This window comes from Tachysurus fulvidraco, chromosome 14 (genome assembly GCF_022655615.1).
Source record: "Tachysurus fulvidraco isolate hzauxx_2018 chromosome 14, HZAU_PFXX_2.0, whole genome shotgun sequence".
Taxonomy (NCBI): Eukaryota; Metazoa; Chordata; class Actinopteri; order Siluriformes; family Bagridae; genus Tachysurus; species Tachysurus fulvidraco.
In genome coordinates, this window is record NC_062531.1 from 12895219 (window position 1) to 12908135 (window position 12917).

General features: G+C 39.7%; 1 protein-coding gene across 6 annotated transcripts in view; it reads left to right on the forward strand.

Annotated features, from left to right (window-relative positions):
• slc20a2 (solute carrier family 20 member 2) overlaps positions 1 to 12917 on the forward strand; it is a 28872-nt gene that overhangs the window by 12378 nt on the left and 3577 nt on the right. For 4 of the 6 annotated variants that reach the window (XM_027167023.2, XM_027167024.2, XM_027167026.2 and 1 more), the window contains exons 2-10: positions 2680 to 3247; positions 3672 to 3812; positions 3962 to 4047; positions 4292 to 4388; positions 4669 to 4788; positions 5960 to 6169; positions 6612 to 7197; positions 7666 to 7851; positions 10467 to 10551. In XM_027167023.2, the coding sequence (XP_027022824.1) occupies positions 2956 to 3247; positions 3672 to 3812; positions 3962 to 4047; positions 4292 to 4388; positions 4669 to 4788; positions 5960 to 6169; positions 6612 to 7197; positions 7666 to 7851; positions 10467 to 10551 (1803 nt within the window). In that variant the 5' untranslated portion in view covers positions 2680 to 2955. Of the gene's footprint in view, positions 1 to 2679; positions 3248 to 3671; positions 3813 to 3961; positions 4048 to 4291; positions 4389 to 4668; positions 4789 to 5959; positions 6170 to 6611; positions 7198 to 7665; positions 7852 to 10466; positions 10552 to 11195; positions 11281 to 12917 lie in introns of all 6 variants that reach the window. The other 2 variants (XM_027167027.2, XM_027167028.2) reach the window with 2 other exon arrangements.

A 12917-nucleotide genomic window follows, 5' to 3' on the forward strand; every position in this document is an offset into this window, starting at 1 on the left:
TGTTAGTTTAAGTTTTGCAGTATGGAGATGTCTTTTATTTATTGTACACCAGATCATTTTATCCACAGGTTAATAGTCCTACATTGTCAGAAAAAAGATGATTCCAACTTAACTGGAACTTAAATTAACTTAAATCTATAAAAAAAATAGATTGAAAAAAGTATGTCTCATACTGATCACAACATGCCTTTCAATCCAATGAACAACTACTGTAAGCCAAAGTAAAAAGTTACATTAGCCGTGCTTTTGTTTTTTTCACATTTTCCATGCCGTTATTTATGCATACTTTGTATCTTCTGTTTATAGAACAGTGCTCATTAGATAGCAGCTTAATGTTTTTCCCCAGGAATATATTAGATACTTCTATGTGTATACTGTAATCATGCTCCGTTTCTGCCAGGTTTAGGTGTTCTGCATGAAAACAGCTGTAAATAATAATAAATGTACATTATGAAAAAAGTTCAGACATGCTCTTCATTAAAACAGTACATATATACTACACATTGTGATATTTCTGTTAATCATACTGAATAATACAGTAGTGTCAGTGAATCTGGGCATATATTGAGAGAGCTGGTAACACCCATGCCTTGTGCCATGAAAAGATCATTGTCGTTGCTGTGGGACATTGTGTGCCCAAGGGCTTAGGCTATTTTGTGCACTGCATTGTATGTTTATGAATTTGCAGTTCTGATGACTCTGCGGCATGACCGTGGGAATGTCCCTGACCTACCTGATCCTTTTCAAGCATGTTTGGTGTCAAACATGCCATGTAATGTTTATGTGAGCAGTTCTGTAGCTCACCTTACTTCTGCACATGAAATGTAAATGCTTAGTCTGTCAGCCTGGCTTTACATTTTCTTTCCTACTTTGCATTTAATTCCCTTTAAGCAAAAGGCTTAGTGTTTCATATGAATGTGCTTTAGTCCCCAGTAATTATTGCTGTATTCAGTGCACATATCGTTGAGCGTTTTACTGAAGCGTGCATTGATTAACATTTCTCTCCGGGACATCAAGAATGACCCCCTGTGGTGACTGGTGACCTTTTGGTATGTTGATCTTTCAGCTCATTGATTATCTGTTATGGATTCATATTAACATCAAGCTGACATCAGGTTAACATGAATAATATTTGAGAATAGCAGGAAGTGTTAAAAATCAGGGCTTGCCCCAGGTTTCAGTTTGTAAAATTCTAATAAATTTACATTTATTTTAGTGTTGTTATGGATGTTGTTTTTTGGCCTTGACTACAATTTGTGAGCAGATCTATATCAAAGGTTTTCGAAACTTGACCCTTCCCACAGGCCAGATTTACTTGTGATCAACGCATAAATCTATTATACAACTATTCAAACTAACAATCATATTAACTATTAAAAAATTAGATGGTAGGCACAATACACAAAGGTCTTACATTATATTTGTGAACTTCGGGACAAATTATTGATGTGTATCTTTTCAGTTCAGTGTTCAGCCAAGAATCCTTTAACTGGGATGGTGATTGTGAGGCTGGGAGGGATGATGCTGATGTTAGGTGGTGATGATTGCTGTCAAACACCTTCCGAATTGCCCATAGGGTTTGGATTTGGTGACCAAACTGTTCAGATTGCATGCGCTCTCATCTGGGAAGAGACAACATCCATCAGGATCTAAATCTGTCACTATAACGGTGATCAGCCAGAAATAACTATTCATTTCCAGTGACCATATCCTCTAAGGGGGAAAAGCAGACCTAAACCATGCTAGCAATGTACCACCACATCATAACAGATCCACTGTTTTTTCCTTTCATCCTGGGCAGAACCATGGATTTTGGTCACACAGAGCATGCATTTAATTTTTTTTTAAAGTCTATCTATTTAACTGATATGACACACCGTGAAAAACCGTTATCAGATGTTTACTTAGGACTTTGATTGGTCTTGATTTTAATAGACAACTAATATAGCAAGATAATTCTGTGCTATAATTTATTGCACAACCCAAGTGACCAATACTTGTTTATTTTAGGTTTATTACACTGTACTAAAAATGTTTTGCAGCATCACACGTTAATGAGTGACAGTTGGTGCCTTCTCTAATCATAATCCGATATAATCAAAAGTAAAACTGAGAATTTTTAGTTTTCCATAAAACTGTTTCTCATTTACATAAACATGGTCGTAGTGGCACATTTACAGACCTCCCATGTTCCAGAGACTGTGACCCACTAAGACTTTAATCCTGTTGAAAAATAGCAAAGCAGGAAGCCATATTAATGCTGGGTATTGGGTACTGATACGCCACAGTTTTGCTAAGGCTGGAGCATGACTAGTCACATTCTACTGGGGCTGAGCTGGAACGCCAGCCATGAGTCCCTGCCGAGAGTCCAACCTGAGGTCCGAATTTCGTACATTCTTTTTCTGTTGATCCATTAAGGATCTAACATTCACATGTGAATATACTTGTTATTATACATTATATACTTCATGACAGAAGTTCAGGTTTGCTTGAAAGGATGCTGTCAGGTTTGTACTGAGATAAATGTCATTGGAAGATTGTATCCCTTCTTCTCCCACCTGTTTATGCAGCTTCCTGACCTTTTGCTCTCCAGCAGTGTTTTATCTATGTAATGTTACATCATGCACAAATAGGAGGAGAATGTTCTGCAATCATTTCTTGTCTTTATTGTTTTGACAGCTGAAGACTTTTTGGTCAACGGGACACGAAGGGAGCCAAACAATGGAATGCCCTCTCCTGCCTGCTTTGCTCACAGCTTCAGAGACTTCAGAGGATAAACGGCTTAGTTAGCAGTGTACCTCTCCCCAGAACACAAGCAGCCAGGGGAAGAAGAGCGTCACACAAAAAAGAAGGGGATTTTGTTCCTTTTAAAAAAAAACTAAGTGTCTTACTTTGTTTAATTTAGCGCTCCAGAGTTGTTTCATTTTATCTTGATCCACTTTAAGACCAGACACCATGTTGGATTTAACAGAGTACCTATGGATGGTTGTAATTGGCTTCATCATTGCCTTCGTCCTGGCATTTTCAGTGGGAGCCAACGACGTAGCAAACTCATTTGGCACAGCGGTGGGCTCTGGGGTGGTCACTTTGCGCCAGGCCTGTATCCTGGCTTCCATTTTTGAAACACTGGGCTCCATGCTCCTTGGTGCCAAAGTGGGTGAGACTATTCGGAAGGGGATTATAGATGTCAACTTGTACAACGAGACCGTACCGATCCTGATGGCAGGCGAGGTCAGCGCCATGGTCGGTAAGTTATGGTTTGATTTTAAACTAAATTTATGACAGCCTAAGATTATGAATTGGGATTAAATGTCAAAATGCATTGCTGTTAATTCAGTAGACTGCCAATTCTCTGTGGTAGAGTAAACATATGGTCACATGTTTGAGGGCTGACTGATACTCCATTCAGATGCCAAGTTCCTGAATGGGGTCTTTATTTTCCAAGAAAATGGAGACTAACAGATCCAGGAATGAAAGTGTTAGGAGAAAATGTGTTAAGGAGTACGCAGCATGATTCTTTCTTGTTTGTTTTCCATCTGAGTTTCTTCTTTCAATGTTTAAATCTTTTTAATCGTGGCAGTATTGAGTATAACCCTAAGAAACAAGAGAGGAAGCATGTGGCTGAGAGACTCCCTGCCTGTGTGAGTTTCATGTATCACAATCTTTCTCAGGGTCTGCAGTTTGGCAGCTCATTGCCTCATTCCTCAAGTTGCCAGTTTCTGGAACCCATTGTATAGTGGGCTCTACTATTGGCTTCTCTATGGTGGCCATTGGTACCAAAGGAGTACAGTGGATGCAGCTAGTCAAAATTGGTATGTATTAAACTGAGCAGTATTAACATAAAACTAAGTCGTTTTTATAATACAATATGCACTATATACACTGTATTATGCTGTTCATGTCAGCATAAAATTTGTTGCCTTCTCGTTAATATCATGACGATCATTTTTGTCTGCTTCAGTTGCCTCCTGGTTCATCTCTCCTCTGCTGTCAGGCCTCATGTCTGGCCTTCTCTTCTTTGTCATCAGATATTTAATTCTTAATAAAGTAAGTTTAAGAATGATCTCAATGCTGTAGATGCATATTTTGTATGTATTGCATTTGTAATTTAATAGCTTGTGGCCATACACTTCGAGACTCTTTAGACTTTGAGCATAGTTTGGAAACATCCTAAGGGGCTATTGAACTTTCCAGAAAAATTGAGTTAAAGTAGATACATTAGACTTTAAATTAACTAAACTATACATTATTGTTTAGTGTCCCTGTTTATTAGTATTTTGTCTCGTTGTAGGCCGATCCTGTTCCAAATGGACTCCGTGCTTTACCCCTCTTCTATGCCTCAACTATTGGCATCAACACATTCTCCATCATGTACACAGGAGCTCCCTGTGAGTCATCACTCCCTTAAAGGGACAGCCAATCGAATAAATATGCTTTATCACATTCATTGCGATTGACATCTTTGTAAATGTATTACACACTTTTACGCAATTGCACAAGTGCTTTGTTTGTGTTTGCAGATGTGCTTCAGATAGTTTTATCTAAACTTGAAAAAGGACAAAGTCTAGTTTATCGGAGGACCATCTGTTTAACCCAAGGCGATGTGTTAATCTGCCAGGTGTGCACTCTGTTCCCTGTTGTTCTGAGCTGTGTGCCTGTCCCCTGCAGTGTTAGGACTGGAGATGCTCCCAGTGTGGGCCATCGCCCTCATCACCCTGGCCGGCTCTCTGGTGTGTGCTGCCTTGGTCTGGATCTTTGTCTGCCCCTGGATGAGAAAGAAAATCGCAAGTAGGTTCACATGTAAAGACGGTGATTTACAAGCTCTCCACAAACAATGTTTGGCTGCTTTTCCAAATGGTGGTTCAGTTTAATTATCCACAGATTTATTGCTGAATGAATTTGCAAAGTCAGAACTCAAGTTTGTTTATGCATTAAAGCAATTTGGCTTTTATGGAAGTGTGGTTATTAATAATCCAGCTTTTTCAAAACCACAGCACTCTAGCTCAGTAGGAAAGGGGAATAAGAGGAAGAGGAATAAGTTGAGGGTGTGAAGAAAAGCAAAAATAAGAGGTATAGAAAGTATTTGGTGACTGAATTTTTCCATAAAAAATGTTACAGAAAGTTCCAGATTAAATTAATTGTTAATTAATTAACAAAATACTAAGATCTCCAGATCTCATTTGATCTTTTATTAGTAATCACATCTGCAATGAAGAGGATTGTTGTATTTGTGCAATAAAGAAAATTACAGTCAAGTCCAAAAACATGGCTGACGTTAATAGGAAATTCATTGTTAAATAATGACCAGAACCTAGAGGTTACCATCTGTTGCACCGGCGGGAAGCTGCACAGTGGAGTGTCCTTTTTCGCTGGCTGTGGCTTGCAGCTTCATGTTGTTGCTTACTCTGTCAAAATGGCCACAATGATACTCTAATAAAATAAACTCTGCAGCTGTTTATTTGGCTATTTCACTGTTTTGAGTTTTAAATCTAACTGAGATGTCATGCTAAATTGATCACGTGAGAGTTGCACACTCTGGATGCCGCTTTGAAATGACTGGGATTAATATTTAATCGCGTTCACTGGTAATTTTTCAAAGCATCACTACGGCTGACAGCTTTTATATCAGTACCTACATTAACATTGTGTTTGAATTAAAAGGCTGGGTTTATCATAGTATACTGGAGATAAATGTTATGTAACATATAGAAATAATTTTCTCAGCATCTAGATTTAGTATTTTACAATAAGACATTTCATGATCATGTTAAATTCTAATTATACATGAAAGGAACACTCAGAATATGTTCCACTGTATTTAGAGGACTTGGTATGTAAATCCAAAAATGGAAAGTGTTCAGACTAGTGAGACTAATGCAAAAGCAATAATACCTTTTATACCCTTCTGGCTCAAAGCCGGTATTAAATACACCCCCCCCCCCCCTTTTTTTTTGACAAGGTCGACTGAAGAAAGAGCATGTTCTTTCACGTATTTCTGATGAGAGTCTGGATAAGATTCCAGAGGAAGAAGAGGAGGCTCCGGTGTTTAAAGAGCTTCCAGGGGCAAAGGGTAATGATGATTCTGAACTGCCCTTGACTAGGGAATCCACTGGTGAGCTGAACAGCCTGGCCAACGGTGGCACTGTCCTTCCTAACGGCCGGGTGTATGGTGAGTTTAAAGCCACTCTGAGTCTACTATTCAATTTCCCTCAAGTGATTGATTTCCTTAGCTATTAGTCTTTGTCTTTCTGTTTGTGTATTGGTAATTTTATCACAATCCTGTCAGACGTACTTTGAATGCATTTTATTAAGCGCTTTAAATCACATGTACAACAGAAGAAAATTTACGTAGATTCTTTGGAGTCTTTGAACATTTATGAAACCACAAATACTTATTTGGTGTGTTAGACAGTGCTTTCTGCCATATTCATGCTAAATTCTCCCGTATATGTTTATTATGACTGCTTAAGTAATTGCAATTATTTAAATGTTCTTAAATTATGATCAGCTTGCTGTGTTACTCTATTTATTTGTTGTAATCCCATGTAAAACCATTTATGCTTAAGTTGTAGGTATTCTCTAAAATAAAAATGCTCATCACATCTCACCAGGTCGCACTCACTCCATGACCAACGGCTGTCTGAAGTCGCCAGTGTCCAATGGAAGCTTTGCTTTTGATGGACATGTGCGCAGTGACGGCCAGGTGTACCACACTGTGCACAAGGACTCTGGTCTCTACAAGGATCTGTTGCACAAGATCCATGTGGGCCGGCTGGAGGAAGAACGGCCTGAAGTCAGTCACCGGGTCCTGCGCCGCAACAACAGCTACACATGCTACACTGCGGCCATCTGTGGCATGGCTGTACAGCCCCTACGACGCTCAGAGTCCAATGCTGCAGCGCCTCCTGAAGACAGTGAGAAGCTGGTGGGTGAGAGCGTCACCTATACTAAGAAGCGCGTCCGTTATGACAGCTACTCTAGCTACTGCAATGCTGTGGCCGAGGCTGAAATCGAGGCAGAGGAGGGGGATGTAAAACTTGGATCCGAGAAGCTTGAATCACTGCAAGGTGCAGGAGAAGTGCTGGAGGAATGCACTGATGAGGAGAAAGACAAGCCCCAGGTTTTTCTGCTCTTCCACTTCCTCCAGATCCTCACTGCCTGCTTTGGATCCTTCGCACATGGTGGCAATGATGTCAGGTAGGCTGTGGGTCATAAGGTAACCCTCATATGTCATGTTAGAATTACTAAAAAAATACTACATTTCTATCTAAGTACATACTACATGTACTGTACTTGAATGCTCTGGGTGAATAAATGCACGAGAACCAATTTTAGTGTGTCACTTTTTGACCATATCTGAGATTTTTATTTATTTAAATTAATTTATTGACAATATAAACATCAGTTTGACTAAACAATTTTGAAACTTTCGTTCACTGTTCATTTATGTTCAGTAACTGCTTTATCCTGATCAAGCTTATGGTGTCTCCAGAGCCTTTCCCAGGAACACTGGACATGTGGCAGGAATACACCCTGGATCGAACGCCAGTGCTTGATTGAAACATAATTGGACATGTCTTTAGCTCTACACAGAAAGACCTTTTTTATAGGCTTCATGTCAATACTGTGTTGAGTTAAACATAAGAATGCTTTCTTTATCTGCAGTAATGCCATCGGCCCACTGGTGGCACTATGGATGATCTATGAACAGGGTGGGGTGATGCAGGACGCAGCCACTCCTGTCTGGCTGCTGTTATATGGCGGCATAGGCATCTGCGCTGGCCTGTGGGTGTGGGGACGCCGCGTAATCCAGACCATGGGCAAGGACCTCACGCCCATCACACCTTCCAGGTGAGCTCACTCCTGTCCACATGGGTGCATGACTGCATGAGCTGTTTCACAGCAAAAAAATTTGACACTCAACATGCATGCGCTCTCTCTATTTTTATTAACTGTGTTTGTTTCAAAAGGTTCTTTCTTTCCTTTTCTGGGTTACCACTGCAATTATGGCTTTTTTTTAATACAAGCTGTTCTGGCCGCTCCTGTTCACTTACAAAAGCAGCATTTTTCCAGTAATTCTTCTGAGTTAGGATCCAAAGAATTTGCTTTGCCAAGTAGGTCATAGCTGTTTGTCCCATTAAAATATAAGTAGATTAGGACAGTAAAGCTTCAGCTTTGTTGCTTACACACACATGGGTTACATGCAGCTGTGGAATGAGTTCAACTTTGAGTAAGGACAACAATTATCACTATTTGTTCCCTCCTAATCAGACTGCCCACATCTGCTAAATTTAGCGTTACACTTGAACATGGAACATTTATGACCTTCTGCTCTTATGGTGACAAGAGAAACAAGTCAAAACAAAACACTCTGTCCAACAGCAACCACTTGAGTTTAGAACTGGAAAACAGCGCAATTAAAATGAGCCATTTGTGTATTTAAAAAAACATTTTTCCTCTTATGGGACATTCAACTTCAGCGTGTAATTTTTTTTGCCGCTTAATGAGTGATGGATTTAGCTGGTTTTAGTAATTACTGATTTTTAAGGTCGAGATGTCAATGTTTTTTTACCAGTAATTAACATTAGGAGTGTGTGTGTGCCCTGCGATGGGTTGGCACTCCGTTCAAGGTGTATCCTGCCTTGATGCCCGATGACGCCTGGGAAAGGCACAGGCTCCCTGTGACCCGAGGTAGTTCGGATAAGCGGTAGAAAATGAGTGAGTGAGAGTGAGTAACATTAGATGTCCAATGCCAAAAACTTAAAGCTGATCAGCTGACTTCAGTCAGTTGTACATACCCAGGAAATGTAGATTACAATAAATAATGCTAATATGCCGACCATGTCATCCTGTGGCAACTCCGAACAGGGAGCAGCCGAAAGACCAAGAACAACAATGTAAATAAATATCATTATACTGCACACATTATTTTACTTTTAGGGTCAACATTTAGGGTGTAAAAAATATAAAGCTGACATCTTGGTGCTAACACTGAAGGGGTCAGTCTGCAGTGGTTTGGTGCAAAAGGAAATGCCATGGAGTTGTAAGCTACTGAGAGTCTTGTGCAGTTGTCTGTTATACAGTTAATTCCATGGTTAATGTGGTGTCAGAACAGGAAACAACAACCTCTTCTGGTGGGTTTAGAATAGACAGCTGACAGTGTACACACACTGTAGAAATTGTCTAAGCATTTTTGCTTCAAAGTTGCAATAGTAGTAGCAGCTACTGCTGAGTTCTGTTCTACAAGCATTTCTTCACAGTTCGAGTGAGGTGAGAGAGCAAAGCTCCTGCAGACCAGATCTTCAGAATCCTCTTCAGTTCGGATCGATTGAATAAACGATGGCTTTGAACTGGAGGCTTTGAAAATAATCGAGTGAAACATAATGAGGTTTTTGGCAGCTAAAAACAGAGCAACAAAAAAATGGCTAATGGTCTCTTTTCTTGAGCACACTAGATAGCAGAGGTGAGGCTGCTGTCCTTTTAAAGCTACCAAAGAGCTCTTATTAACCATTACAACATAATGCATGACATTTGTTGCTATCTGAGGCTATTGGGCTTTTGGTACAGTGAAAAATGAGCAGGATTTCCATTTTGTAATGGTGTCAGGCTCTCCATTAAAGAACTTGACCCTGCATCCAGTCCACTGCCCTTTTTTCACTCTAGAAGTAACTTTTTATAATATAAATTATTATAAAATTATATCTGTCAAAACATCCTTAAAATCACTAACTGTTGCTATATCCTTATGTCAGCTCATAATTACTTTGTTATTAGCATTAGTTTTTAAAACACAGAATATAAACACACAGGTTTGTCTAATGTAGGCTAGATGTCTAACTGAATACAAGGTGGGATTGTTCACCCTGCATAGGATGCCAGCTCGTTGCTGAGCACCATGTGTACACACATTCAGGCACTCGTTCACCCCTTGGGGTAAGTCATAGAAGCAAATACCAACCAAGCAATATCAACCAGCATGTGTTTGGCGATGGCAAAAAACTGGAGGAAACTTGCCAGAACACTGGGAGAAACGGATAACCCAAGCACTGGATCCACTTGGGAATACTGGAGTTGCAGTATAAAAGTGTTTTTAAACCTACATAAATCTAAAAACACAAAGTAAAGATGATTCATATGAAATCCAACACATTTTGAATAAGGCAGACATTTGTACTATCACCATCTGTGTGTGCATGTGTGGGACACAAGAAGTTCATTAAAGACACATCTCACATCTTGACATATGACTAATGTGGCAATGTGTAACCATCCATATACATATACTCAAAGGACATCTCTACATTTGTCTCATCATTTGCATGATATTTCCTGTCTTTCGTTTTGCATGAAGTAAAATGTTCATTTCTTTCTGAATGCATGTGTGCCTGGACTGTGCATGCATTGGTGATATTGGTCTCAGTACAGGTATAATTGTATAAAATGATATTTTGTTGCCCTTCCCGCAGTGGATTCACTATTGAGCTGGCTTCAGCGGTCACTGTTGTGCTGGCGTCCAATATTGGACTCCCTATCAGTACCACACATTGCAAGGTAAACACCGCTTCAGGTGACTGGTGAGAAAAGGAGTGACTGCATGTTCTCAGAGGGATGCAGAGCTGCTGCAAAATCTCCAAACAAACCTGTCAGGCTGCCATAGGTGATTGTGGTGGACCCTAAAAGCCAGAAATGCATTCTTCGTATAAATGACAGGGTTATATACAGTATGAATTATGGAAATGTAACATGTTCTCATAAAACAGTGTTGCTTTTTATAAGCCAAAGGCACATGGCCAGAAATTGGGATCTCTGATCTTTTATATAATCGCCTCGGTCCCAATCCTGGCACCATGTGCTTGGAAATTGTTTGCAATAACCACTCACCATCTCAATTGCACACAAATGTCAGTTGAACAGAGTCACGTTCCACATAATTAAATGCAGCCTTTCTACTGGGGTAATGCAGCGCTCTCAGACTCTCTGGAAAAAGGACAAGGGCTCCAGGCTCTTGTCTTAAACCAAAGGCGCTGTGCCTCCGAGGTCACAGAGACCAAGAGATCTTTCTCCTTTCTGTTTCTGTGGTGTTTGCCCTGTTTCTGTGGTGTTTGTATGTCTGGGTCATTCAGAGTCTTGCTCCATTCTGTGTCTCATTTATATCTATCTGTTTTCTGTCTCCTTCTGTCTTTGTCTATTCACAGTGGATTTTGCATTGAAGTAATGAGTGCTCTAACAGTGCTTGTTGCTTCAAATGTGGGCATTCCCATAAGCTCCACCCACTGCAAGGTACCGAAGCTGTTGTAGAGACGCTTTGGTAGAGTTTAGGCCATCATTAGTGTAATCACTTAAGTGCTAATCACTAAATCATGTGAAATCATAATTGTAAGATTAATCATTACCGTTGCAATAAATGTGAAGATTCATAGCATTTTAGACTAAAAGCCACAAGACTACCCATACATCTGCATTGAGTTTAACTAATTCAATTAATTAGAAAGTCAGTATTTGTATATAGGATAAATAGGCTTTTATATTAACATGCAAATTCACCTCATCCATTTGGACTATGAAGGTTTTCTGGGGGCTTCTTGACATTTAATTATATTGTGGAACAGGCTGATTATGTACAGTAGAGTTTGTATTAAAGGGATTTCAGGTACAAACACAGACAGAACAGTGTTTCTAGTTCTGAATAGTTTCTGCATCCTCAGGACTCAGAAGCAGATCGGAGACTCCACATGCAAATGCTTGGCTGTTTGTGGATCTTTATTAGAATGCCAGTGACCTTTTCTGAGTGGATAGCATGCACAAGTTTATGATTACTCAAAGCCCCCAGAATGGCAGTATGACTCCATTCACCATTAGTGGTGATAAATAGATACTAATAGATAAGCGTTTGATAGCTAAAGAATAAAACATGATGGGACGTGTTGTTTTAGGGAAACTGGGTGGTGCAATTGAACCCTGGAAAGGATTATCTCTAACAGCATGTACCAATGTGTTCTTTTCTATGTATACCACAGCCATGATTACAAAATCTAATTTACCAATAAACAACCCCCACTTGAAGCTACATTTAATGTAGTTGAAAGTCAAGACAAAGTCTTTTTAATTAGTTTGTTAAAGGTATTAGAATGGGTGTAATTAAGATCAACCCATCATCTGAATTAGGTAACTATAATGAACATTTTTGACTGTTTAGATTTCAGAAATCAAGAGTGCTGTGGTATAAAACTAACACGCATTTGGAAGGAGCCTGAGGGTTATTTTCCATAACATTGTGTGCCAGTAGCATAAATGTTATCAATGATTAAGCCAGTAATCTGACTCTGTAAACTTAAAATCATAAACCAATGCTTCATCTCCACCATATATTGGTGCCAACTGAACACTTTCTGATTGACCGGATTAGATTAGTTTCCCTTAAACCACATGCAGCGTCTATAAAGATAAAAGTCCTGGCTGTTGTTGACTCTCTGTTGTTTGACTTGACTCCTGATTTAGTCCCCTCGTGCCCCCTCCTGCTGCCTGGCATCTTGGGTTACACTGACCGTATAAGAACAGGCAGATCGCTTCCTCGACTAGCAGCTCAGGAGTCTGCCAGGAACCTGACACCTGCAGCATGTATGGAGATGTTTCTCTCGTTCAAAGGGAACATCAGTGCAAGGGAGACAGTGTGATGAGAAAAAGGAAAAAAACAGGATAGAAAGAACTCTGAAATGCATCTCTTTCTATTTTTCTCAATTATATAGAATAAAGTACGTGTAAATTAGCATACCAAATGGCACACAATAAAGGAGTCTTTTCTTTATCTGCTACACTACCTTGCAGTAACAGAGACTGAAAACTTCCCTTTGATATAATTCCACTAACTTGGCCCATTTTACTAACCTAGATTTCTGTAGCATTTTAAGCTTGTGACC